Genomic DNA, 24,896 nt, shown 5'->3' on the forward strand with positions numbered 1-24,896 from the left:
TTTAATATCCTGTTTATTATATGAATATGAGTGCATGAAAGAAAATAAGTCCAAGGAATGTGAAGGATCATGGTTGCACCAGTCGCTTAGAAAATAAAACTTGAACAGAGATACAACAGGGATGTCCAAGAGACCTCCCTGACCTCCTTTTACATGTTGGTGCAACCAGCTCACAGGATGAGGTAGGCAGAGACGAACCTGTGCAGAAGAGACACAGAGTTCCTTCGGAGCAGAACTGGGAACAAGCAGCAGAAAAGATGTCAGCACTCTTTCTACAGCTGCTAGCTCCTCTTCGTTTTTTGTTTCCTATGGAGAAGTTTGCAACACCATTCCTAAGCATTTCTTATTTTACACTATTGGGGAGGAGTTTCAGTAATTTTCTAGTTCTAATAAACTGAAGTGGTTAGGTTGGCTGAGGTGCACGTGAAGAGTAGTGAGACAAGCTCCTGTGCAACTCATCGAGGGTAGTCCTATTTGATGAAGAAGGATTAGCACACTTTTTGCTCAGGAAGAAAACAGATGCCAAGACAACATAAAAGCTGAAACACTCCATTAAAGTAGACTTCAAAGACAAATAGATTCACCTATAGATTTTAAATACCAGAGCAACAAGTTTCCTTTACTGAAAGTCGGCTGAGACTTCTTATCTGTGTGTTCAGACTGTTCTCAGCAGCTTTCTGTCTGAGTAAGGTTTATGCAATAGGTGAAGAGGTAGTGAAGTTGTTCTGTGTTGGCTGGAAACATGTCTTGCCCGAGAAGTCCTTGGGATGACCAATACCTTGTCATGAGTGTTCTCTTAAGATACCTGGGTTTCATATCAGAACTGCAGGATATAAACCGAAAAGGCTGAAAGCAAGGACAGAAAATGAGATTCCCCCAGACTTTGTCTAAGAAGAAGTTAAAAGATCAGCAAAAGAAAAATTTCAGCTAAAGGAAAGCACAAGCACACTCAAGACCTCCGAGAGTCAGCAGAAGTTAGTCCAGTGCATAGCTTCCAGCTGCTCTACCAGTGAGCTCTGCGCCAAACCCCATCTAGAGACAGAACATTTTTTCATCTGCTTGCTCAACAGATGACAAACTAGTGATTTGTGTTACAGGAAACATTGAGGCATTAACAGGCTAAAACCATTGTTCAGCAGCAGTTGACATCAGATATTAAAGCTCATCCAGCAGCACATTTAAGTCCTATTCCTGAATTATGAGAGTGTAACAACCTTCACGAAGGAACTATAAAAGTGGCATTAGGTAACTGGAAGAGCAAAGACCACGCGGGTCAAAGCAGGAGGAGCAGCAGTGGAGACATGCAGAAAGAACAGGAAAGAAGGTGGCTTGTAGCAACTCAGAAAATGAAGTTCCAGAGCAGAATTTAGAGATCACAGAAACAGGGGACAATCAAAACAGAACGATGGCAGAAGAATTTGACCAAATGAAAAAGCACTTACAGCCAATTTGGTTTTATAGGGAGAATAAATTACTAGTGATGCCATCTTCTACTCTCGCTTTCATACAGAGGAGAAGCTGTGAAGGAGTAATCCTGAGTCTACACTTAAGGTACGCAACATCTTGGGTTTGGATCCTGTAAATTGTTCTCTTGAATAAAAAAGGCTTTGTATGGGTTTCAGTAACAGTTCCTAATGGGTTAACACAAGCAGCTGTCCGCAGAACCTCCCACAAAAACCTGCAAACACTTCAGCACATACTGCAAGGTTGGACTTCAGCGAGATCTTTGAAAGCTGCTCAGGCCGGCCAGCAACTCTAACCCTTGCAGAAGTAAATAACACTTGCGCTGAGAAGCAAAGATTTAGGGACGCATCTTTCTCACTCATGACTTCATCTACTTTTCCTTATGACAGCCATCCATGAGAGCACACTCCAAGTGGAAGCAGTCGTGTCACATTCAAGTGTCCAGGAAGTCCTGTGTGGTTATGAAAGCTGCCACCAAATGAGGGGCTTTTGTAGCTGCAACCACAAACAATTCCCAGTCGGGCACAAGCACTTCAGCATGAATACTACATCAAGTCTTTTGTCACCATCTGACAGTAATGTTTAATATGACAGAGTTGCTACCAAAATACAGCTTTATTGATGAAACACCAATTAAAAGACCAACAAAACATAAAGACACCAACATTTCAGAGGCTGCAGTATGAACTAGGTATTAAACATAATTTTAAGCAGCTATAAAAAACAGGGACAACCAATTTTCTCTGGCAAACGGCTCAGACTAGTTTACGTAGCAAGCTTAGGAGGTTATCTATGCACTGATGCAATAGAAACATTCTTTAGCCAGTCCTGCGTGAAGTATTATTGCTACAATCACTGTTCAGGCTTCTATTAAAGAGAAATAAATAAGAAGTTAACAACAAATTCCTCTATAATACAAAATGTCTGTCCCCTCTACACAATTACAGGAAGTTCTCAAAGAAGAAAGTTTCTCCCAGCGCAGCTAAGGATTCACCAAGTCGTTCTTGGAAAGAGCTGTCAAACATGTCACTAATTTCCTCTCTCAGCTCCCTCAGCAGAGGCACTGTGGACTTACCAGCTGCATTCAGAATTCTCTCAAAAAGTTTATTCCAGAAATCACTGTCAACAGTCCTAAAACAAACAGAGCGGTTTTCAGTCAAATGGTAGCACACACCACACGTCCGTCAGCATTTCCATTCACATTCAGTACTAAACTTCCTGGGAGAACCAGAGTCTGAAACAATAATTTCACTCACAAAACGGGGAATGTGTTGTTGATACATGTGGGCCCCTTGCTTTTCCTTCAGTAGGCTGCTGGATAGTAACTCCACAGGTCTATCCAAACCCTTGTTTTTACAGTTACCTCTTCTAGTGTGCCTGACCACTATCAACCACTCACACTGAGCCACAGCACTTTAAATTAAAAGGAGTTATCAAGAACATTCTTTCAACCAACAAAGTTGGCAGATTCCTTTCATGAGTTAGGGGTAGAAGCAAATCTTATTCCCCCATTGGCAAGTTCAGTTCACAGGTCAATGTTAAAGGAAAGCTGCAAGAGAAATAAAAAAAAAAACCCACACCGGTTTTTAAAGAGTGGTTTACAGCCAGGTTTACTCTTTTTCCCCCCTGACTTCCATCTGCCAGAGTTCTCATATAGATAACACTTCAAAGACAATTAATGGCAATAAATCCCCTCTGTCACAGATAGAGCCTCTTCCTTCATGTTGTGTGAGTGACTCATTAAAGTCTCAGAAAACTGATCTCTGAGCTAACCCTCTGTTCTGTAGTCTTGCACCGAAGCCCACAGCCCACACTGCCGCTGACAGCCAAAGTACTTTTCTCCCTCAAGCCAGGAGTTAACGTTGGCTTTTGAACAAATCATCTGCCTCTCCTTTATCTGAGTGACTCACAGAACAGCAGCAGCTATAGTCTCAGAAGGCATCTGGCCTGTACTATTACACTAGTGACTGTTACAGTGTCTAAAATAATGAAGTCATACAGAATCTAACTTGGGGATGGGGTGGGGAAGCAAGACTTGAGGCCATTTTCTTCATAGACTTTAACGTTTTAAGAAGTGTAGCAGAGGAGGTCACATGTTGGTGAGGATATCTAAGGAGTTGAGTGACAAAAGCAGTTCTAAAGATTCAAACCACAGCTTCTGTATGCTACCTCACGTGAGCCTGCACAGGGGAAGTTTCCTGAAATACTACAGTGACAACAGAAAAGCTAAAAACACTCCTGTAACTAAAAAATCTCCAAATCCATTCTTTGGTAATGGTAACATGCTAAAACTCCCTCCCCTGAAAAACAGGTTGTAGTAATCCTCAGAGATGAAAAAAGCTCAGTCAGAATTCACATCCCACCTTTCCAGGAGACTTCACTACAAGATTCAAGTGTTTCGCATTCATTCTGTCACCTTTTAAGTGGTGGGTTCTGCTTTAAGGCCAACAGCACTCAATAAAAGAACAGTTCTGTGCTCCGTAATTCCCCACTTTGGTATTTTGTTGAACCGATTGTAAAATTACTGGCTCCACAAGTTGTCGTATTATCTTTAGGTTTGTTTAATACTTAAAATTAATTAAGGCCTTCTTTGAAAGCTCCCCTAAGATACGGTGGTCATGGTTGTTGCATTTAACAACAGCAGCCTTCTAGCAAGAAGCTGCCTTTGTATTTCACACCGCCCACATCCTCAGAACATTCTTTCATTTCAGGAGAGTTGTCCTGTCAATACAGCCCTCAGAAAGCCCCGACAAACCCAAACCAACCCCAGAGACTGAAAAACACTTTCCAACTTAGAGAACTTTGAGGAGGAAGAAGTAACATCATCTTTACAAAGGAAAAGTAGAATTATTAAACACAACAGGAGAAAGAATCCTGTGTCTTCGTGGGTGCTGCAAGTGTCTCTGCTGCGTGTGGCTGTGTGCAGAGGATAAAGCAGATTAGCATCCGGCAGCCAACTCTTGTCACAGGGAAGTGCCTTAATTGTGTAGCTCCTTCTGGTGGCTGAAGATTCCCTGCGGCACTGAACTTGTGTGTCAGAGATCACTTGAGAATTTATTGAAAGCTTCAAATTGACTGGAGGAAGTGCAATTAATTAAGAGCCAGCTACACTCAAAGATTAGCAAAAGCAAAGACTCAGTGCCAGTTCCTTATTCCCACACAAGGAGATGCCGTGTTCACACTGTTGATATAAGACTCCAGTATAACATGTAACTAAAGCACCTATACAAACATTTCTTAGAACCCTTGATACTGAAAAGTAAGTATAGGAGATAAGTAGTCTAACACACTTGGAGAAGCAAAGTGGAAGGCAGGATGGAAACCGGAAATTCCTTATTCGTACTCCAAGTCAAACTGATGTTCCCAAGCGAGCGATGAGCCATTACAGCCTGGTTGCAGCTGCACAGAACTTAGGCCCAGGCTTTACCTTCCTCCTCAGACTCCTCTAGCCCATCACAGGTCTCACTCCTCTTCTACCCAAGTCTCTCAAGTTCTCTCTCTACCCAGAATTCTATTTCTTTCCACTCAGTGTCCCCTATCATGTTCTGATAGAAATGAATATGTAGGAGTCTCATTTTTCAGAACAGGTCAGATTTACATAGCTCAAAGACATCTAATGTTAAAATATCTGTCAGTCAAGAGCAAAAGCCAGTTTCCATCAATGATTTGCACTTTTTTTTGCCTTTTTTCTTTTAGTATTTCTGAAACAAAGGCAGCATAAGACACACATTTACTGCCAACCTATACATCACTGATACTCATCTCTTCAGAAAATATAGTCACCCGTGGTGATTTGGTTCTTCACAGCCTTGTCCTGCAAGTTGATCCTCTGAAGAAAAAACAAAAGCTACAGGGTACAGTACGGAATCCTAGTAACCCCTCAGCCTGCGATAGCCAGGTAACTACTGGTATCTACAGCAGAAACAGAGATATGCCCAGTAAAGAAAAAAAGGTGGGTTTCCCTGTACACAGCTTAAGGTGATGAGTTTTTTTCCAGAGGTTGAATACAACAAACTAGGAGGTGTAAGTACTGGAGGTTGCTAGGGAACTAGACAACTCTGAGTGGTAGTAGGTTTTCTTACAGCAACAGTTAGAGAAGTGCATCCACACAGCGAGTGCAGCTAATACATCATGATCCTGAATGCACACATCCCAAGTAATTGGCCATGAGCAAAGCGCCCTGGAAATCCTTATAGAACACTAAGGCAGAAAATTCTGCAGGATGTGACTAACAAAACGAGCTAGTGTTTAGTCTAAGAGCAAACAAGGGGGTAGACAAAGGCAGTGTCATCTTATGGCCAAAGCATGTGGCTAAGAGCAGTAGACATTAGTACCTGAAGACAAACAGCAGCTTCCAAAAAGAAGCTGCTTGCACAAGCATCTTAAGTTATCATTTTAAATTCTCTTCTTGTGCATGTATACTGTTTCTGCAACTGTTACGGACAGAACCCTGGCATAAGTTGCCCTTCAACATAGCCTACAATGAAGAAAACAGAAAACCAAAATAATCTCCTTTTCTAAAGCAACATGCTCACGTGATTTTTACTCCCTCACCACCCACCCACTTACAAACTTCTCCAAGCTTGGTCTATCAAGTAAGAAGTGAGACTAAAGCAGTCTGGTCTGAAAGGAAAGAAAAAGCAAAGTCCCCTTCACTGGGCTGTTTGGCTCACGTTCAGCTTGAAGCTGTCTCCTACGCAGCACCAAGGTTACCACGAACAAGTCTAGTACCTTCAAAATGTCAGGCCTCACAGAACTAGTGCTTTTGGCAACAGCCGCACTCGTGTTCTAAGCCTTGAATACGGCACCATTGTAATGGAAGCGAAGGAAGTTAGAAGGGCTATTTCTTCCCAGCAGCCTCCTCTGCAAAGAACTTACGTGGATAGATTTCGGCTGACTTTCCAGATGGAATTTTCTTGACAGACCTGGAGGTGATCCCCAAAGAGCAGCAAATGGACTATATCTGCAATGCCAACCAAGTCCACCTGCAATCACAACATCGGAAAGTTCTGTCAGTGTCTGCAATCCACTACAGATTTCTACTGCTGGTGCTTTTACACATTTAATCTGAATTGGTCTTTGCATCAGAATCTTCCAAAGGCATGCTAAGCACGAAAGCTCCAAAAAATAAAGTTCTGCTCTTATCGTAGGCTCCTAAATACAGTAGTCACAGCACTGCCAGTCCCTTCACTTAAGGCCAAAGATGAAGTATTTTCTTTATTCAGTATTTATCAATTAGAGCTTTCCACAGAGTTTGCAAAACATAACTTAAGAAAACAGGTTTTGTAAAGGTAACACAGAAACCAAGACGTCTGGCTCAGACTCACCTGATAAGGAAGAGAACTTTTCACCAGAAGCTGCTGTCCATGAGGGGTCTGCGATATGGGAAAGCTGTCGGACAAGCTTACTTGAGACTGTAACCTCAAATCTAGACTGTGAGAGAAATCCACTATCTTCAGAGCTCTTGCCATCTCATCGTTAGCAAACGGATCACAGATCCTGATCAGAGGGAGCAAGTGAAGCATTAGATGATCCACCCAACAGCTTCTAAATGAAGTTTCCCAGCCCGTGGAGGTGAGCCTTCGCTGTGTCAATGCTCCCCTCTGATGGCTAGATTAAGAACTACTGCCAAAAGGACCATCCCCGGATGGGGAACCAGTTGGCAGCCTGAAGCTGAGAGATGACAATGGTACCTCCAGAGGAAGCAACTGGAAACACTAAAGGGTTAAGGATGACTTTGTCAGAGTTATCCGACACACAGCTGATGGAATGAGAAAATAGCATAATGTTTAGCACTTCTCCCTCTCCTTCGAGATCTCAGAATACTTTATACAAGAATTAAGCTTCACAATACTTTAATAAACCTTTCCTAGTCTACACACTAGAGACGACAAACAAAGGGCAGGGAGGAGTATCTGCATAGATGGCAGTACTGCCAAGCCAACAATGAACAGATCACAGGTGTCACTGTTCTTACACACTCATATGTTACAAGCGTATTTTGTAGTTTATACTATGTATTGTCTAGGTTAGTTTTTGCTATCCAAAAAACCCAAAACTTTATCCTAACTTTTTGGCAGTTTAGTTTGTGTTTGCCACAGAGAAATCCAGCAGGAGATGCCCAGGTCCATCAAGCCACTGTTAGATCCGTGACTTTCAAAATAGGATGTGTGCACCCTGCGGGATGTGCAAGACCTGTGCATGGGGTGTGTGAAGAAAATACTAGAGCTTCACTAGTACATTTGGGTAATGTATAAGTGAAATTATACAATGAATTTAAATAAAATTATAAAGAAGTTATAAATAAAATATATTGGCAATGTGCATGTTAGATAACTGCAGGTTCAAAAGAAATTAAAAGCTATTTTTAACAAAGCAGTGAAGACCAAGAACAGCCTCAGTGAACTCCTCCTAATGGAATTATATCTGAATCATTAGACATTCCAAAGTTACTACCTTCCCACACTTAGTTCACAGATCACATTCCAAGGGGTATGTGACTTAATTAACATAATATGAGAAAGTGCTCAAAGAAGAAAACTAGATCTGTGCATCAAGTTACAAGTTGGACCATTCTGTTCAAGAGCATCTGGATATTCCAGTCCCACCTGCTCTTTGTCTTCTAGTTCCCTGTTTTTCAGATATGCAACACCAAAGGGCAAGTTATTTACCAATATCCAGTTAGCTGCCCAGTACATTGGTAAAGGAGAAACTTGAACATAGCCAACAGCAAAACCATTTTGTTAACCTGTGCTACACCACCACCATATGCTATTTGTATAGAAATAAACCAAAGAAAGGCTTATTCTCAACCAAGTGTTTTCACCATTTTCAGAATACATTGTAGCCTAAGAACAAGGGACTGCAATATCAGTACCCCAACTGAAGAGGAGAAATTATGAAAGCACAAGAGCTGTGACTGAAACAGAGTCTCCTATATCCTCCCGTATTCACACAAAGAGACAAACCTGTCTCCCAGGAAGAACACCTCTGGGCGCAGATCTCCATGGACAATCTCTGCTTTGTGGAGCTTCTCTACCATAGCCAGAAGATTATAAACAACCAGTAGGATAACTTCCTCCATGATGGACTTACAGCCACGAATAACATCCTGAAAAACAGAGAACAAACATCTATCTATATGCCATTCTATCTTGGATTAAGTAAAGTATTTATAGCTCACCTTTTCTCTCCCTGCTCATCTGTACAGAGATAACAGTCACACCCTAAATTCAGTATAACCAGATTTTGCCCACGATCAACCCAGCCAAAATTAGAAGAGCCATGAGCTCTTAAGAGACAGTAATAATCAGAAGGGGATGGAAGATCAGGAAGAGGAAATTGAACTGAAGACAGAAATCACTATTTAATTTGCATCCTATTTATATGCAACAATTCAAAATGCACTTAAAATACTCGATTTAAAACGTAAATCCTTCAGCAAAACACTGAATGCTGTGACCTTGCTGTGGAAGACTGGAACTCATTGAAAGATGCGGAGTTAAGCAAGAGTTTTAGATGCAAACCTTGTGGAATAACACGTGGCTCTTGGCTCAGGCCATTTATTATTCATGAATAAAGAAAATGTGAAAAATTGGTTTCTCTCCGAGAAGCACATGATGTCTAAGTGAAGAACCAGCTCTAATTGAAGCTCTAATACAGTCCTAACTTGTATATAGACAAAATAAAAGCCAGAGGATCTAGATAGCTTCACATGTTTAATCCTGCAATCTTCAACAACGAGCATAACGACAACACACCTCACTACGCAAGAGTTCATGTCTTCTACAATTCTTTGTTCACCTGTACTTACGCCAAGTGTGAAGCGATTTATATCCTTGTGCAAAACAGCACAGCCATCTTGATACAAGTAACAGCTGCAGCTCTCACTGAAGCTTCGGTCAAAGTCAGCACTCAAACGCTCCTGTAACTGAAGTGTGATATAGAAGTCCCACGGCACAGGCTGGGAATACACCTACAAGAAGGTACATAAAAACAACACTGATTTTTTGGAATAAAGTGAAAATTGCTCATCTTCGCATTCCTTTCATCCTCTTTTTTCCCCCTCCCTGCTTTACCACAGAAGATATTTTTCACAGTCAAACTTTTAATCTACATCAACAATTAGAAGGAGAACTTGAAGTAGCAATCTTCATGGATGGAATTCAGAAATTAAGACCAAACTTACTACATTTTAATTTACATTGGCCGAGAAGATTTTAGTACTGTACACTTTTTGTATAAAGAACATCACATACACTACCTTAATTGCAAATCCCCTTGCATCCAACTGGGGACAGTTAGCTGGAATGGCAAACATCATCTTGTATTCTTCATTGGCCCAATATTCCCATTTGATACAGTAAGTCTCGTTTCCTGTTATGAAATTTGACACTTAGGAGTTGTCACAGCAAATACCTGTACGCAGGCTGTTCATGTGATTCTCATCTACACCACATAAAACTAGCAAGGGTGAACATTAAGCACCTTTCAGACCAATCAGAACACAGATCTGCACTGCGCAGTCTCTGGCACACCTACCTAGCAAGATGTCTTTCTGAAGCTCCATGACAGGCAGAGCACCGGTCTCCAAATGAAAATCTGGAGAAGCAGTCACCGGTTCTGGCATAGGATCCAGAAGTTTTTTACGCTGCTCAGCGCTCCACAAGAACAGAGTTCCATCATCACCTAGGAAGACAAGCAATAGACACAGATGAGCGGAATTAACTGTAGAGTATCTTCCTGACATGACTATACCTATGAAAAAGTAACCTAGATCATGGAGGCTTTCTATCCGCATCCTGCTTTATTGTGCCACCTTTCACCAAGTCAGTTAATCTCTTTCCAATATTTTCTTGTTCTGTGAACATAACACTCACCTTTGAAAGTACCTTTCAGACTATCTCATCATGAGGCCTCAATGATTCTACTGTAGTGTCATGTAATAAATATCTTGTGAAAGAGACTAAGGTGCAAACTAGCTTAGGCACACCTGCTCTGCCACATTTTGCATATTAACACTCCTTTTTTAAATCTATGGGCAGAGTAAGTGATCAGTTTGTGATTTTTAAACCAAGGGGCTTATTGACATTCACTCCTTTGAATACAGCAGGGGTTTTACGGAAAAAGAAAACAAAGCTGGACTCCAAATCTGCTGCTCCCTGCAATATTAACAATTTAATGGCTTTCACCTCCTGGAAAACACAAGACAATTACATGTAGGTCTGGGTTTATTTCCCTATATAATAGGACATAGAGAAAATAATTCAACAGATGAGTTCATCTGTGGGTGGCCTGAAAAGCATTGATCTCAGAGTAAACCAGCAGCACTAGATGGCTTCTACTGACTTCCTTGCCCAAAGACTGTGACTAGTAATGCCTGACGACATTTTAAGCTCTCACAGTACCCAAGTAAGGATCAGAGAATCATTACCTACTGTTATGCTTGAAAAGCATTGCAGTAAGGTATTTGTCAGATGTAAGTTTAGTCACAAGTCAAAGTAACAGGAAATATACAGAAACAGTAAAACATAGGAAGTACAGAAAAAGGACCACAGCTCAGTGTCAGCTGTTTGCTGTGCATGAGACCGAGTACTAACCAGTATGGATTTCACTCCCACCTCCAGAATCAGTAACCGTTTCAGCAGGCAAGCTTTGAGCAAGTTCCAGTTTCTCAGGGACATGCAGGTATTTAATAGTAGATATTTGTGTAACACAGGAAAGAGACGATCCTGAGGTGACGGAAGAACCTGACGAGCGAGTATCTTCCAGGCTTGCTTCCATGATTGGGCTGTAAATGAAGTCATCAGCTATTCATACTGAGAAGATACAGTGCATAGATAATGCCAGACTAGTAACTACGGAAGGATACTCTGCACCTCCAGACAATTTTATGTTAAAGCAGTCCTTTCCCATCCTTAGTGGAAAAACAGTAGTTATTTATGCCACAGCTTCCATGATTAAGGTTCTGAGTATAACCAGTCTACAGACAAATTTTATCTTCTCTTTCATTAAATATGAATGCTACAACAGAAGGCATACTGAATGTTTATTACTCCCTCAGCATCGTGGTTTAACTCCGGCTAGCAAAACACCTTGTAAAGGTATTGTGCCTGTAAAGCAGCAGAGGGTTGGGTGAGAAATAACTCTTGCCCTTCCTCTTCCTTCCTAATTATAACCAGCATGGTTTCCCAGGGAACTTGCCAGAAAAACACACACCTTCAGCATAGCATACATGTTTGCATACTAACAGCCAGCAAATCAAAGTCGGTTCTACATTAAGAAAACCCCATACAACAGAGGCATGTTTCTTTACAATGATAAGCAACAAGAGGTTGTTTGCCAGTCTGTCTTCTCTCCAGCTTTTCTCCCCTGTAGAAGAAATCTAAGTCATAATCACCAGATGCATTTTTATATACTGAAATAAGTACAGAAGCATAAGAGTATAAAAGGAACTGATGATTCTACTTTTCACCTCTGGTTACAAAGACAGAATGTGTTTATTAATTCCTTTACAAGTTATTTGTTAGAAAAAGCATGGAGTTAATCCTACAGCAGTAATGCTGAAAAGCCTAGTGGGCTATTGCCTCTTAAGTCTGCCCAAAAATGGACCCTGAGCTAGAGCAATGGCTGCCTTCAGTATATTCTGATCTCTTCAGAAAATTGTTCCTTCAGCAACAGAATAAAGTGAAACCACAACCAATGAAAGACACACAGGAAAAAGGGTTTAAGATACTTTGTTTTTAATTACCTGAGTTTATTTACACAAAGAGCTTCGTTGTACTCTCCCTTGCAAGCCAGCATTTCCCGATTCAGAGGTGCACTTGTAGGTTCTGGAGAGTCTTCCTTCAGGATACCCTGTGAAAAAGCAGGAGCTGGGACTCTCTGAGCTACCACCCCATGAAAGGGCGTTGAGGCCAGATGGGCAGCCCTAACAAAGTCACACATGTCTTCTGGGTTAGCACATAGGCTCTTGTTCCCGTAGCAGCCGGTCACAATTGCATATTCAGTCAAAGGTTCGATTCCATTCGCCTCAACCTGAAAAGAGTAAGAAGAGACAGTGAAAAGCTGTGGATTTTGTGTCTCTATTTCTGTAAGAGCTGGACATTGCTCTCTCCCCTTTTTTCCACCCCACCACCTTCAACATGAATCTAACAGTCTTCATGTACGACACTTATAAATTGAGTAGTTGAGCCCTAACTGTAATGTAGGTGCATGTATTTTTTTCCAGCTGGAAAGGGTAGCTCTGTTACCCTCTGGAGTGCTGCAGAGCTGCCATGAGCTGTTGAAGGCTACTTACTATCTATCACTCCAGAAGCACATTTCAGTTCAGTTATAAGCACGTTATTATAGGGTTTACTGAAGTGTTGGACATCGCAGACACATTGAACATGTAGAGTCAGTTTGGATAACTGCATAGTGCTGCTCTAGAACCAAAATCAGCATGATGCTTGCCATGCTTAACCCTGCTAAGTATTTCATGTTGTAGCCATACATAAAATGCCTCTCAGCTCAGAATAAAATCCTCTCACTCATCAAGTCTAAAGGTCTATTGTGGCATTCAGCAACCAAGTCCTTTGGTGAGACAGCAGCTACCACCTCTATTGAAAGCTTTACAGACATCTGCAGAGCTGCCACATAAAGACACATAGATTAGGCACCAACATACAAAGGTTTAAGGGAGTCAAGCATCAGGTACTTCAGGTGAGGAACACAAGAGCCAAGATGCTTGTCTGGAGACATGGCAAGGAAGTGGATGCAACAGGAGGCAGCACTGTGCAACTCTCTCACACAAACTTGTTCTCAGAGTGAGGAATCCTGGCCACTAATCAGATGCTTAAAATTTGGAAGACTCCTTACCATCACCTCCGCACTGGCTACCTTAAAGCCTAAGCCTTATAAACCCATGACATTTCCAGTGTAGTTTTAAAATCACCCAATTCAGTACTGCCAGGCCAGACAGAAGTTCAGAATCCTTGTTTATCTCGGATCGTGTCAGCCCAGTCAGTGTCACTCAGTTAACAGCAGGACTTTCTATGCCAGCTTCCCCTTGACAGGAAATCTGCTACAGGATAAGCTGTTCGCTTACACAGGCTTCCGGCGGTGCGTTTTCCTTTGCAGTCTGGGAATCTAAAGGTTTACGATCAGCAAGAGGACACCGGTAACTGTTCTGTGTAGGAGCTGCAGAACAACTAAGATAGTTACATTCCATTAAGTATTTATTAGAGTAGCTTCCCGTCTTCAGACATTCCTCTCAAGAGTTTAAGCCTACTGACAATTTCCATCTCCCACTTTCTACTATACCACTACCAGAAAACTACGATATATATATCCCTCCAGAATGAAGAAAGTTTATACAGAAGTTTAAGTAGTTCTAGATTAAGAAGGAATAAGAGTTTTTCTTATCATGGACTTTCCAAGTAGAGTAATGAAATAAAACAAAAAATACAAACAAAACAAGACAACGTCCCCCATCCAGACAAGAAGCAGCACTGTATTTCAGCTGCTGCAGAAAGTGGTTTGATACCTCAGTCTTCCCTCCCTCTGAAATTTAAATCTTGAATAATTCTACCTTATATTCTGATTTGCCAAAGTAGAGGATTCATCAAATACAGAGAAAACCTTGGCAGTATCTGGTGGAGGAAGGAGAGCTACATCTGTGAAGAAAAACCAAGAGGCTGTATTACACCAACAGTTTTTCCCACAGCAACATATCCAATGCCACCTCAAACATTTAATACACAGCCTTTAAAAACACCAGTCCTAGCAGGAAGTCACAAATCTGACATTTAAAGAAACTTATTAAAAATGGTTTGGTTGTGTCATGTTAATGACCCACACTTTTACCACTTAGTGTGTTCACTAGCTCGCTCTTTTCAGAATATGCTTCAGAATTTGTACCTTTTGTTCCACGGCTGGCCTCCTCTCTCTCTTCCTCCTGTCCATCCTCAGGCTCTGAAAACACACTTCTCTCCCTATCTGGGCATACACCAAGACACTGGATAACCTCTGTCGATAGTAACAGTTGTCAGCTGGGGTCAAAAGTAAGTTCCTCCAGCACACACCCTTCGCAAAACCAAATACAGAATTTCTGATTGCATTCCTCCACCAAATCCTCTGAGGAAAAAGGACTTGACTTAGCAGCAGTCTTAATGTTAGTGTTAAACTCTTACAGATGTTGGCAAGACTGCATATGTGAAAGTGTGATGAAGAGCTATTATTCTGCTTGAAAGCCCTCACAAACGATGACAGTTGTCAGTTCAGATGCTTGGTCTTTCGCTGAACACAGTTAAGGGCACTCAACTCTAGCACGTTCATGTTTTCACTCTTCTAATCCACCTGGATTTTTGTTTTCAGTTTGTTACAGTCTTGCTATTTGTATGAAAAGACCCTTCTCCTTAACGGTAAAAGTTTACACACTTACCCTCAGAACAAGATGGTTTATGCAGCTGGTCTATTTGTACGAAAAGACCCTTCCCCTCAACACAGCCTTCTCCTTAACGGTAAAAGTTTACACACTTACCCTCAGAACAAGATGGTTTATGCAGCTGGTTATCTTCAGAGACCAGTGGGTCACTGTGAAAAAGATTCAAACATTTCTTATTTTACACACCTTCACAAAATAAGTAACCTCTCTGAAAGAGGCAAGCCGACATGCTACTTGTAAGGAGTTAAGATCCATAATATATAAAGACAGAGTACAGATCTTGATTACAGGCTGATGCCTAGGGGTGTGTTCCATTCTCTGCAGAAACAGGCTGTTACTCATAATTCCTTACCCCCAGAAATTCTCATTGCTGGCAAAGAAAATCCTATGTTACCTTTGCAATCGAGGTGGTTTCTCCCCAACTTCTGTGGCACTGGAAAAAGTAAATCCTTCCAGTCCCAAAGGTGGCGAAGCTTTTGTTATGTCTGCTGGCTGTAGGAAAAAACCCACATTTTGGTGCCATGGCGATGGAATCACAAGCCATGCAACAAGAATGATGAAGCCCTGCTCTCTTGGAAATGGCTAAATATCTGCTTCCCAATGGGAAGCAGCAAATGAGTTCCTTATTTTGCTTTGCTTGAGGGCGCAGTTTTCAGTTTTCCTATGGAACTGTCCTTGTTTCAACCCGAGGGCTTTCTCACTTTCATCCTTTTGATTCTCTCCCCCATCCCACTGAGGGGGAGTAAGCACGCAGGTAATACAGTGCCTAGCTGCCTGCTGGGGTTAGCCCACACCACTTTACAACCCTTCACTTCTTCCCGAGTTCTAGCTTCTCCTGTCTTCTTTTGGACTCCAGCTTCCCTAAATAAAAGCAAGCTGCACCTGAAGAGAGCTTAAACAAGGAGCCAAGCCCATAAGCACTTGGCGTACCTTTACTTCAAAAATTTAGAAGTTTATAGCTTAGCATAAGGTATCTTGTCTGATTGTTAAGTAAAACTACAGGACTTGAAGTCCTTGACTGATATTCCAGTAGTGAAAGGATATGGCTTGGGGACAAGTCGGGGAGAAGCATTCCTCCAAGCATTCATTTACTGGGAGATGTATCCATACAATAGGCTGAAGCATCCTTTCAAAAAAGTTTCAAAAGTGCTAGCCAAGAAGAAACATTGTTCCTCCTTTGGTACTTTTACTTAAAATAGTAGCTATTTCTAAAAGAACAGTTAAATCAGGACAATACCTGTTCACATGGTTGTTGCTGCTTGTCATCTTGTTTCTTCTTTAACTTGTTCTCCAGCTCCTCAATTTTCCTTTGTATTTCTTCCTTCTTCTGTGCTATGGCCTGCATCTCCTCTAAAGAAGAAAAGCTTTTAAGGCACAACACATTTCACATGCAATCTGTGGCTAAAGCCTAAATTATTTTTGAAGGGGCTAAAACCTCTGGTCTTCGTTTCCCATTCCACAGCGTCCGTGTAAAGCTGTCAGGTACGTTAATTTGTACCTCAGAGCAGTGAAGTAACTATTCCAGTAGAAGAAAAACAGCTGCAGTAACAGACAGCTGTAGGCTGATAAGTAAGTATAACTGAGTCCACCTCAGAAATCCTTACGTATTCCATTTTGAGGCATACCTTCAGCTCGCTTTTTTGCTTTCTTTCTGTAGATTTCAGCTCGAATCTCTTCCAGAGAAAATTCATCAACGCCAGCATAAACTTTATCTTTACAGTACATCGCCACCTCTTTCTTGTCTTGAGTATCCTGCTGATAATTTTGCACTCGCTGCAGTGGATCCTCCTCTTTCTCAGGTTTGCGAACACTTAGAACACGGCTTATGCTGGGTTCGATTCTGCAGGGGGTCCTGAAAAAATTCAGTTATTACTTCGCTTACATGTACTTCACTGTGGCACAGAAAAGCAAGCATAGGAGAGAAAATAGCCCATTTCAGAATCTAACACTAGAATGGTCTAAAGGCATTCTGTTCTGTTGACAGAAAAAACAAACAAGAAAAACAGAATGATGGCACACAGAAGGCAAGCATACCAACTCTGAATTGTGTAATCAAATAAACCACAAACCACCAAAGTGTTAATAAGGCCCAGTCAAGGACAAACAAATCTCTGAATTTCTATGCATTCCGGAGCAGGATCTATGTTTACTTTAGCTCCATGGATCTCTGTGACTGCACAAGTGACCAGTCCCTACTGGGGATTATTTAAGATACATTAAGAGGGGAGTCTGCTCAAGACAAGTGTTCTTGCATGCCAAGGAACAGAAACGAAGTGCCCTGTTACACAAAAACACCAAAAACACACACCACCAAAAATACGGCTGTACAGTGAGTCAGTAGCAGTCAATTTCTTCACTTGAAAGTGCTTTCAGCAAAGTGCTACGCGCTCATTTCGGGGGAAAGGAATTGGAATTTGTAGTTTTACAGACACCAGTAAACCAAGACAACTCCAGCAATAATCTGTACCTCAAAGATGATCTGACAACTGACCTTGAAAAAAACGTGTAACCGCGGTCTGGGTGGAGAGTCAGTTCTAAAGAAAACACAGTGCGCAATTCCAAGGCCTCTGTTTTGTTTTGTAAGTGAATGGACTCACAAGGGTAAAACCATCTGAGAGATTGAGGCAAACAATTGCTCCTAATGATTGGGGTATTTAAAGCTTTTCTTGTGAGGGTGGGGGGCTTATTACCAAGGTCCTTCTACCCAATGATGATGACTACTTGGATGACAACTGATGGCATGATTTGCACCACGTTTACATACAGTTTCAACACAACACTTTTACTTGATTTAGTTGCCTATGGCATCACGAGGAAATGCACTCAAAAGCAGGAAAGAAAGAAATCCGCTTTAACTTCCAACCACATAGTATAAAGCTACGCACAAACTCTCCGCTCAAGTTGCTTATAGCTAATTCAACATGATGTTCAGCTCTTTCTTTTCCACGGCATACGGATGCTGCCTTCTGTAAATGATGTCTTAATCTGAGATGCCAGCATGGCAAGAGGTTTAATTCTATGGCATCACTGACTGTCAGAAGCAAGAAATAGCCTTATGGCTTAGAAGAAAATTTTTTTACATATTCTTGAACTAAAATCATGATGCGTCCTTGGTGAGAGCTACGCTGCAGTCCACATGCAACATACAAACCCTTGGAAAAATCCATGCTGTTAGCCACCTTGCAGCACCCGCTGATCACACACAATTCAGAGCCAAGGAAGCTGTCTGTAAGACCAAACATTCTCTCTTCCACTCCTCTCCTAGGAAGGGCCTATGTATTCTGTGGCCATCATTAGCCTCAAAGAGAAACGTAAGCAGCTTTGCAAGAGAATTCATTTCCCTCTGCTCTAACAAAACACAGCAACCCCATCTCCTGGGATTTATCAGCATTTCAGTGAGCACAGCAGAGCAGGAAGGTGAATTCAGGCAAAACAGCATACTCCTCGATAACCTCAGCAGCACTGTTGTCATGGCAACTTTGATCGCTTGTTTTGGAATAAAACCCCAGATAGATGGAGCACAGAGCTCCCAAGATAGAGGGAAAACAGCAGTAAGCCTGCCTCGATTCTGGGCTGTTTTTCCAAAGAGAGGTAGCTGTGTTTTTGTGTAAACACACAGAGTTAAGATATTAAAGTAATTAGCATATATAAATGTGATATAGGCTCCCACATAGTGAGCAGTAATAGTCAAATACTTCCCGTGACCTTACGTATCCTCCACCTAAGCCTCTACCATCCAGATAAAGCACAAAGAGCTTCCAGGCTGACAGATTTTAATTCTTAGATCTACAGGCTCGACTGCTTGGTGAAACGAGTCAGAGGAAGCAACTTTGGTAATTTCAAATACAATCCCCATTTCAAACTCAAGACTCACATGATTGGTTGCTGAGCTGACTCTTCCACATATGGGGTGAAACTGGGCAGTGGGCAGGACATTTCTACACCAGAATTTTCATTGCTGCGAGGATGCTGAGGAAGGAAAAGTCAACATTAACAACTTAAAGATTCCTTTTTAGACTCTACATTCCTCTATACTCTGAATCCTCCTTTTCTCCAGTGTTTGGCTCATTTGCAGTTTTTGTTCTTTAAAAAAATTAAAACCTGATACTTTTCCAAGATCAATTCCACTCCAATACGTGCACAGTTACAGACCATCAGCTGAGTACCTAAAAAAACCAAGACACTGCTCCTCCTGCGTGTCCCCATCAGTTCCTAATTTCTGACATTCTGAGGGAATGCTGATCACACAGCGTATTCCAGTTGCTCCTCGTTTGTTCTCCAAAAATGCTAACAGTCCTCTTTTTTCAGGCAAGACTGTCCCAATTCCTTCTGCTGTCTACCAAGAACCTCCAAGACTTCTCAGTTTTCCTTTCAGAGACCATTCCACCACAAAAATCCCTTAACTGCTTCTGTGCTCCATTATTTAAGAGAAGACAGATGAAATTTAGCCCGACAACATGCTACTCTCCTCTGGCTAGCTGAAGTTCCACTGGACTCTAAAGCAGAAGTTACACAGTGGGGCTATTTCAAACGGACTTCTCTTTTCCACCATCTCCACAATGACAATAAAAGAGAAGCTTCTTTCCTCTGTGCAGCTTTTAATATCTGAAAGCATTTGCAAAAGATTATTCTTTCACTGTAACACAAGCCAGAATGAGCACCACACTGCAGTAAAGAGGAATTAGACATCCTCAACTCTTCTGCTAGTTGTAGGGGTTTTTTTAAATTTAAATTAAATCTAACAAATTTCACTAATGGGGGAACAGAGAGAGCTCTAAGACACACATTAGAAGAATACAGAAGCATCTGGGGACCAGAATGAATGTGTTAAGCAGCCCAAAGCAAGGTAACTGATAAGAAGTTTTACATTATTAATTCGTCCTCCTCATTCTTCTCAGCTAAATTAAACCTGTGATATACTGAACTCTTCCATTCGCTTAATCAAATTACTTTGTACCTGGCAGTAATGATTCCTGGATTTTCCATGACTTTCAGCCCATTTGCTTCCCTCCCCTCATTCTAGTTTTTGCTTCTAAGCTTCTTAATATAAAAGTTGTTATAAGTGAAGTCTAAAATATATTTATCATCTCATTACTTTCTATTCTCTACCTCTAATCTACAAAGAACAGAGGAACACTGAGGGTTATCTAAGGACCTATGAAACCAACTTGATTTCAGAAGATTTGTTTCCTTCAGATGACGTCTTAGATCATTTCTCTAGAACAGCTCTAGAATAGCTTAAATACAAGTAAGCCCAGCTGGTTCTCTTCATGCCTCCAGTATTGAACCATTGGAAACCACTTTCTGTCATCCTATTGTCAGGATAAATATTCCTTTGATTCAGTAGTTCTTCAATTCTTTTGATCTCCACTCTTCTGTTTTCCTCACAAGCACTTCAAAACACACTTGCAGAACACTGTACGTGCCTTCTTATGAAAAGAAGATAAGCAATAGTTAAATTGATATCATACAATACAACCTGAAGGAAGAACCTGTTGCCTTTCTTTCTTACATAATTAACTAATACCTGGCTTCTTTCCCTTTATTTGGCTAGTGTTTTCCCCTCTTATATTCCTTTTCTTCCCTCAAAAGAGTTTGGCAGGCCATCTCTACCAATATTTCTGGCTGTCAAGAATTATGTCTTAGGAACTCCAGGGTTTTTAAAACTTATTCCAGCAAGATTAGCTTGCTAAATGAGTAGGTTACGCAGGCAGAGACTCTTTAGGAAGCAGCTAGGAAGATCTGTAGTTACAACATCCAGGCAAGGCAAAAAGGGCAAGACCTTTGTCTCGGGGATTAGAAGTCAGCAGTTTACACACACCCTCCTCTTTTTGAGACTCCTTACCCTGCCAGCGTTCCAAGGTCCTGCTCTTAGTTCGTTCTCCTTGGCCCTCGGAGCTGGAGGTGCTGTCCATGGCTGTGATGTAAGTAAGGGAAACTCAGGTCCAGAAGCTGAAGCTGAATTTTCATCAAACACAGCAAAACCCAGATTGTTTGAAAGCTGCTGAGAAGCGAGAGTCTGAGTGCTTCTTTTTTGGTTGGTGGCTACAAGCAAAAGGATTTATGCAAATTAACCTTCAAACTGTCACACTCAAGTAAAACTCCACAACAAAAAGATGTAAGACTTCCAATAATATGCGGTTTCAGCAACTGAACGTACCTTTAAGTGCATCTCCTACAACTTTTTTCTTCCCCACGCCTTTTAGATCTGCCAGTGAGTTTCTCTGAGGTTCTACAACTTCCAGAAGACCCGAATCTTTTTCGTCTGGTGATTCCTCAAGTCCCAGTAGTGTCTGCCGAGAAACACGGGTCTGAAACTGCCTGATAAAAACATTGGAGAAGTCAGCATAAGCTTCACCGTACCAGGTATCCACTGAAGCATGCAAGACTGAGTTCTTCCCTTTGGCTGGAAGCTTACCTGTGATAAGACTGGAGTTTGTCAAAAGGCTCAGCCTTGCGCTGGAGACCTTCCTGGAATATCAGATCTGCTTTCTTAAAGCTTCCTCTAGCCTCAAGTGCTTCTGCCCATGTGACGTAGAGTAGTGCCAGTGTTGTGCCAATTTCCTGGCTGTGTAGGTAGCGGTACAGATCCAAGGGCTCATTACAACAATTTCCCTGAAAGAACCAAAAGTATTTCAGTAATCAGTGGACTACAAAGGATCCCAAGCTGTTATCTGCGTTATGACATCCCCTGCAAGACCCCATTGATTTCAATATGAGTCTTAGAGGAGCAGCTGTAAAGCCAGGACATACAACTGTATCCTGTCACAGCACACAAAGGAGTTCAGTAGAAGAATAAGAATGGGAAAAACCTCTGACTGCATGAATATTTGTCAATATTATTACCAATCCTTTAAATCTAGCCTACATAACCCAAGTCAGCTGTTTCTTAGGGAATTTTTTTTAATCTGAGCTAATTCAGTGATTGAACAATATCACATTAGTATTCCTGAGAATAGTTATTCTAGCTTCACCTAAAGAGTAATGCGTTTCTTATCAGTTTCAGAGCTGGTAAGTCAGCTCAGGAGGCTAAACCTGAAAAGCTGCTTTAAGAAAACAAGAACTGCAAAAACAGCAACGGAGACACTGGGCAAGACCGGAACACACTCAGCTTGGTTTTGCTTAAACACAAGGTATGGATATAAGACAGAAGTTAAAATATCTGGTAGAACAGATATAACACCTAAAAATGTATCTTCAGATCACTTTTTCCTCCTTAAATAAATAATCAATAATCATCCAAGTTAGATTTTCCAAAACAAAACTTAAGGAGCTTGTTAGTCATCCAAACTGAATGATCCTAAAAAGCTCTTAAGATCCTAATGAATATGAGAAGTGGAATTCAACATGTTTGCAGAGAGATGCTTCTAATATTGCACCAGTTCTAACAGAGTCAACGAACATGTTGTACAACATCAGCTTAACTGTGTGCAAATGACAGGACAAGTACCAAGAAAAACCAGCACCCGAGACCTATTCACAAAACACTCACAAACTTGAGCCAGAGATTAAGATAGCGGGGATCTTTGTAGTATCGCTGCTGCTCATTGAGTGCTTTCACTGCCCTTTCCAATATTGCTGCAAGATTGCTCTCCTTTCCACCCTGGGGGAAGGTTTGCTCTGTCCACTTGATGTACCTAGAGGTGGAACATATTCACAGGAAATCAGTTCTGACTAAGATACAAGGCTTCTGTATCCGTACAACATAAGCATTTAGAACAAAAATTAGACACAGTATTGGAACACAACACATGATTCAAAAAACTGTTACAGAATTTATCTTTCAATGAGTGACTTGTTAAACCAGAATATTTTTTCCCCAAGCTTTTCCAAGAATATCTGACCTTTCTATTCTTTCTTCTGAAATAAAAGGAAGCTTACCGGTCCCAGACATCCAGTGGATCATCTCCAGAGTAAAATCGAATCTCTGATTCAAACTCCCTAAAAAATAAAATTATCAAATAAATACATGTGTTTAACTGTAAAGGTGGTTTCTACACTGTAAACTAAGACCTCTTTTGCTCACACCGTTTTGTAAGTCTATTTAAAAGAGGGCTAGGTTAGCCTATATTTAGACTTGAGCTTTTAGCAGAAGATTCAAAAAAAAGCTTTTGCACTCCTCTTTAAAATGGAAGTGATGGGAAACATATCCTTATTTGACAAGAAGAGATATGCACCTTTCCAAAGTGTATTTCCAATAATTTCTACCACCCTAAAGGTTACATGGTCTCCCTTGACAGTTATTTGTTCTCTTCTGAAGAGTTATTAGCAGACAGATATTTTGCAAAGTTTAATTTTTGCATGAAATGTCCTTTGTTTAAGCATAGGAAGAGTTTGGAAGACATACACAGGACAATGGAAAATCCTGATGATCAACTACAGAACTGCACCAGAGAGCACAGCGAAGACACATCTAAATGGCCACACTGACAGTCGTCATCATCCTGCCTCATTCTTCAAGTCCCTGCATCATTCCATCCCTGCACGATGACTTCACCCTTAGGCAGCACATTAAGAAAGAAAACCACCTTGCAGCTTGTGTTTGGCAGGAACATCTGTAGCAGAGGCTCTAATCTGACCCTGCAGAGCTCTCCAGGCAGTCCCTTTTCTTGGAAGGCTCTGCTCAACCATAAACACCCCACAAACATGAGTCAAGATAGACAAACTTGCTTGCAGAGCCCAGTACAATAATAATTCCATGTCTTTCCATGGGAAAAAAAAAAATCCAGACCCAGCTGATAAGCATTGGTTCAGTAAGTACTGGGCAGGTGTTAACAGCCCCTGCTGACTTCCCATGAAGTGAGCTGACTTGCATTCTTCTTCACCCAGAGGGTTCAGCACAACAAGCGCCAGTGCTTCCAAGTCTGACAGTACAATACAGGCTCTTCAAAAAGCCAACTCGACCTTCACAGCGCACACAAATTTGAGGATCAGACAACAGAAATACAACTGCATAGGTTTGGGACACAAGATGCACCTTGAAGTCATACAGTCAGATCTGTGCAATGCTGTATGCAAGAGAAACTCACTTTCCACACTCAGGTATCTTTGCAACCCAGAGAACACATCTAGAGATACCTCTGTTGTGCGTACATTATGATAGCAGCAAGTATTTCTCTCCAAGGAAATACCCTGGTTCAATAGATCCTAGGAAAGAAAAAAAGCTCTCCTCTTTGTAACTTCTATGTATTTTTCTTAATGAGTGCATTTAAGGGCATAAGCAAATCTCAGTGTTTGCTGTTTAAATGCTCCATGGCAAACCTAAAAATAGTAGCCTACACTGTATAGCACCCACAGCAAGCAGTCCTAAATACCTGCAGTGTGACAGCAGCATAAACAGCAGTTACTAAACTTCTGTTCCTCTATACTTTTTGTAATGCCTGTGAGATTAATACGGTTAGGCACAACACAGAAAAATTGATGAGGAAGCAGGAAGGTAAGAGGAAAGAAGGTGTGAAAGCATTGCTCACTGTTTTTTGAGCTGAACAGCAGTGTGGACAGAGGCCTCCTGCTGAGCCAGAGCTTCCTGCAAGGTGGACATGATACGCCCGTGACGGAGGGGCTGCACATTCTCTTTGCTCAGCTCCCACTCATCGCTGCAGTCCTGTGACATGTCAGCCTCTCCTTCGAATTCTGCGTTAACAGAAACAAAAGGAAATTGATTCATTAGGCAGGAGACTAACCTGGAACCGGACAGATGGGGCTCTCATCAGCCGATCCGCCACACGCTTTCTGTGCGGCCATAAGCACACCCTTTAGTTCCCCAGTTTCCAGGGGGAATCGGGCGCATAATCCCCCTCCACGGGAATTATATGAAAAAAGAGCCCCTTCTCTACAATCCAGAGCCTCACGCAGGTGATGTTAGCAGGAAAGGCTACTAAATTCAAGCTGTTTCCCTCCCCACCTGCGGGCTCCCTTCTCTCCCCCGGGACTACCACCCTCCCTGGGGCTGGCGAGTGGCGAACTCCGGCCGAGGGGAGCCTCGGCAGCCCCGTAAACTGAGCCA

General features: G+C 41.6%; 1 protein-coding gene across 1 annotated transcript; it reads right to left on the reverse strand.

Annotated features, from left to right (window-relative positions):
• Nucleotides 1–2,405: 2,405 nt before the first annotated feature.
• BUB1B (BUB1 mitotic checkpoint serine/threonine kinase B) lies at nucleotides 2,406–24,503 on the reverse strand. The gene is made up of 23 exons (XM_010148469.1): nucleotides 24,361–24,503; nucleotides 22,772–22,831; nucleotides 22,383–22,527; nucleotides 21,309–21,505; nucleotides 21,051–21,211; nucleotides 20,736–20,935; nucleotides 18,765–18,859; nucleotides 16,516–16,742; nucleotides 16,128–16,240; nucleotides 15,285–15,382; nucleotides 14,987–15,039; nucleotides 14,365–14,442; nucleotides 14,036–14,120; nucleotides 13,553–13,655; nucleotides 12,215–12,501; nucleotides 11,085–11,254; nucleotides 10,006–10,152; nucleotides 9,728–9,840; nucleotides 9,278–9,439; nucleotides 8,433–8,575; nucleotides 6,792–6,963; nucleotides 6,343–6,449; nucleotides 2,406–2,595 (listed from the first exon to the last, which is right to left on the reverse strand). The coding sequence occupies exons 1-23, from the start codon at nucleotides 24,501–24,503 to the stop codon at nucleotides 2,406–2,408; spliced, it is 3,249 nt and encodes a 1,082-aa protein (XP_010146771.1).
• Between the last annotated feature and the right edge of the window lie 393 nt (nucleotides 24,504–24,896).

The sequence above is a fragment of the Eurypyga helias genome, unplaced genomic scaffold (genome assembly GCF_000690775.1).
Source record: "Eurypyga helias isolate BGI_N326 unplaced genomic scaffold, ASM69077v1 scaffold10533, whole genome shotgun sequence".
Classification (NCBI taxonomy): domain Eukaryota; kingdom Metazoa; phylum Chordata; class Aves; order Eurypygiformes; family Eurypygidae; genus Eurypyga; species Eurypyga helias.

Coding starts and splice junctions, on each gene's coding strand:
- BUB1B (XM_010148469.1), bottom strand. CDS start 24,503: ATGTCACAGGACTGCAGCGATGAGTGGGAGCTGAGCAAAGAGAATGTG. Junction 12,502..13,552: donor ACGCACCGCCGGAAGCCTGT/GTAAGCGAACAG, acceptor TACTCTTTTCAG/GTTGAGGCGAATGGAATCGA. Junction 6,450..6,791: donor AAAGTTCTCTTCCTTATCAG/GTGAGTCTGAGC, acceptor TTGTGATTGCAG/GTGGACTTGGTTGGCATTGC.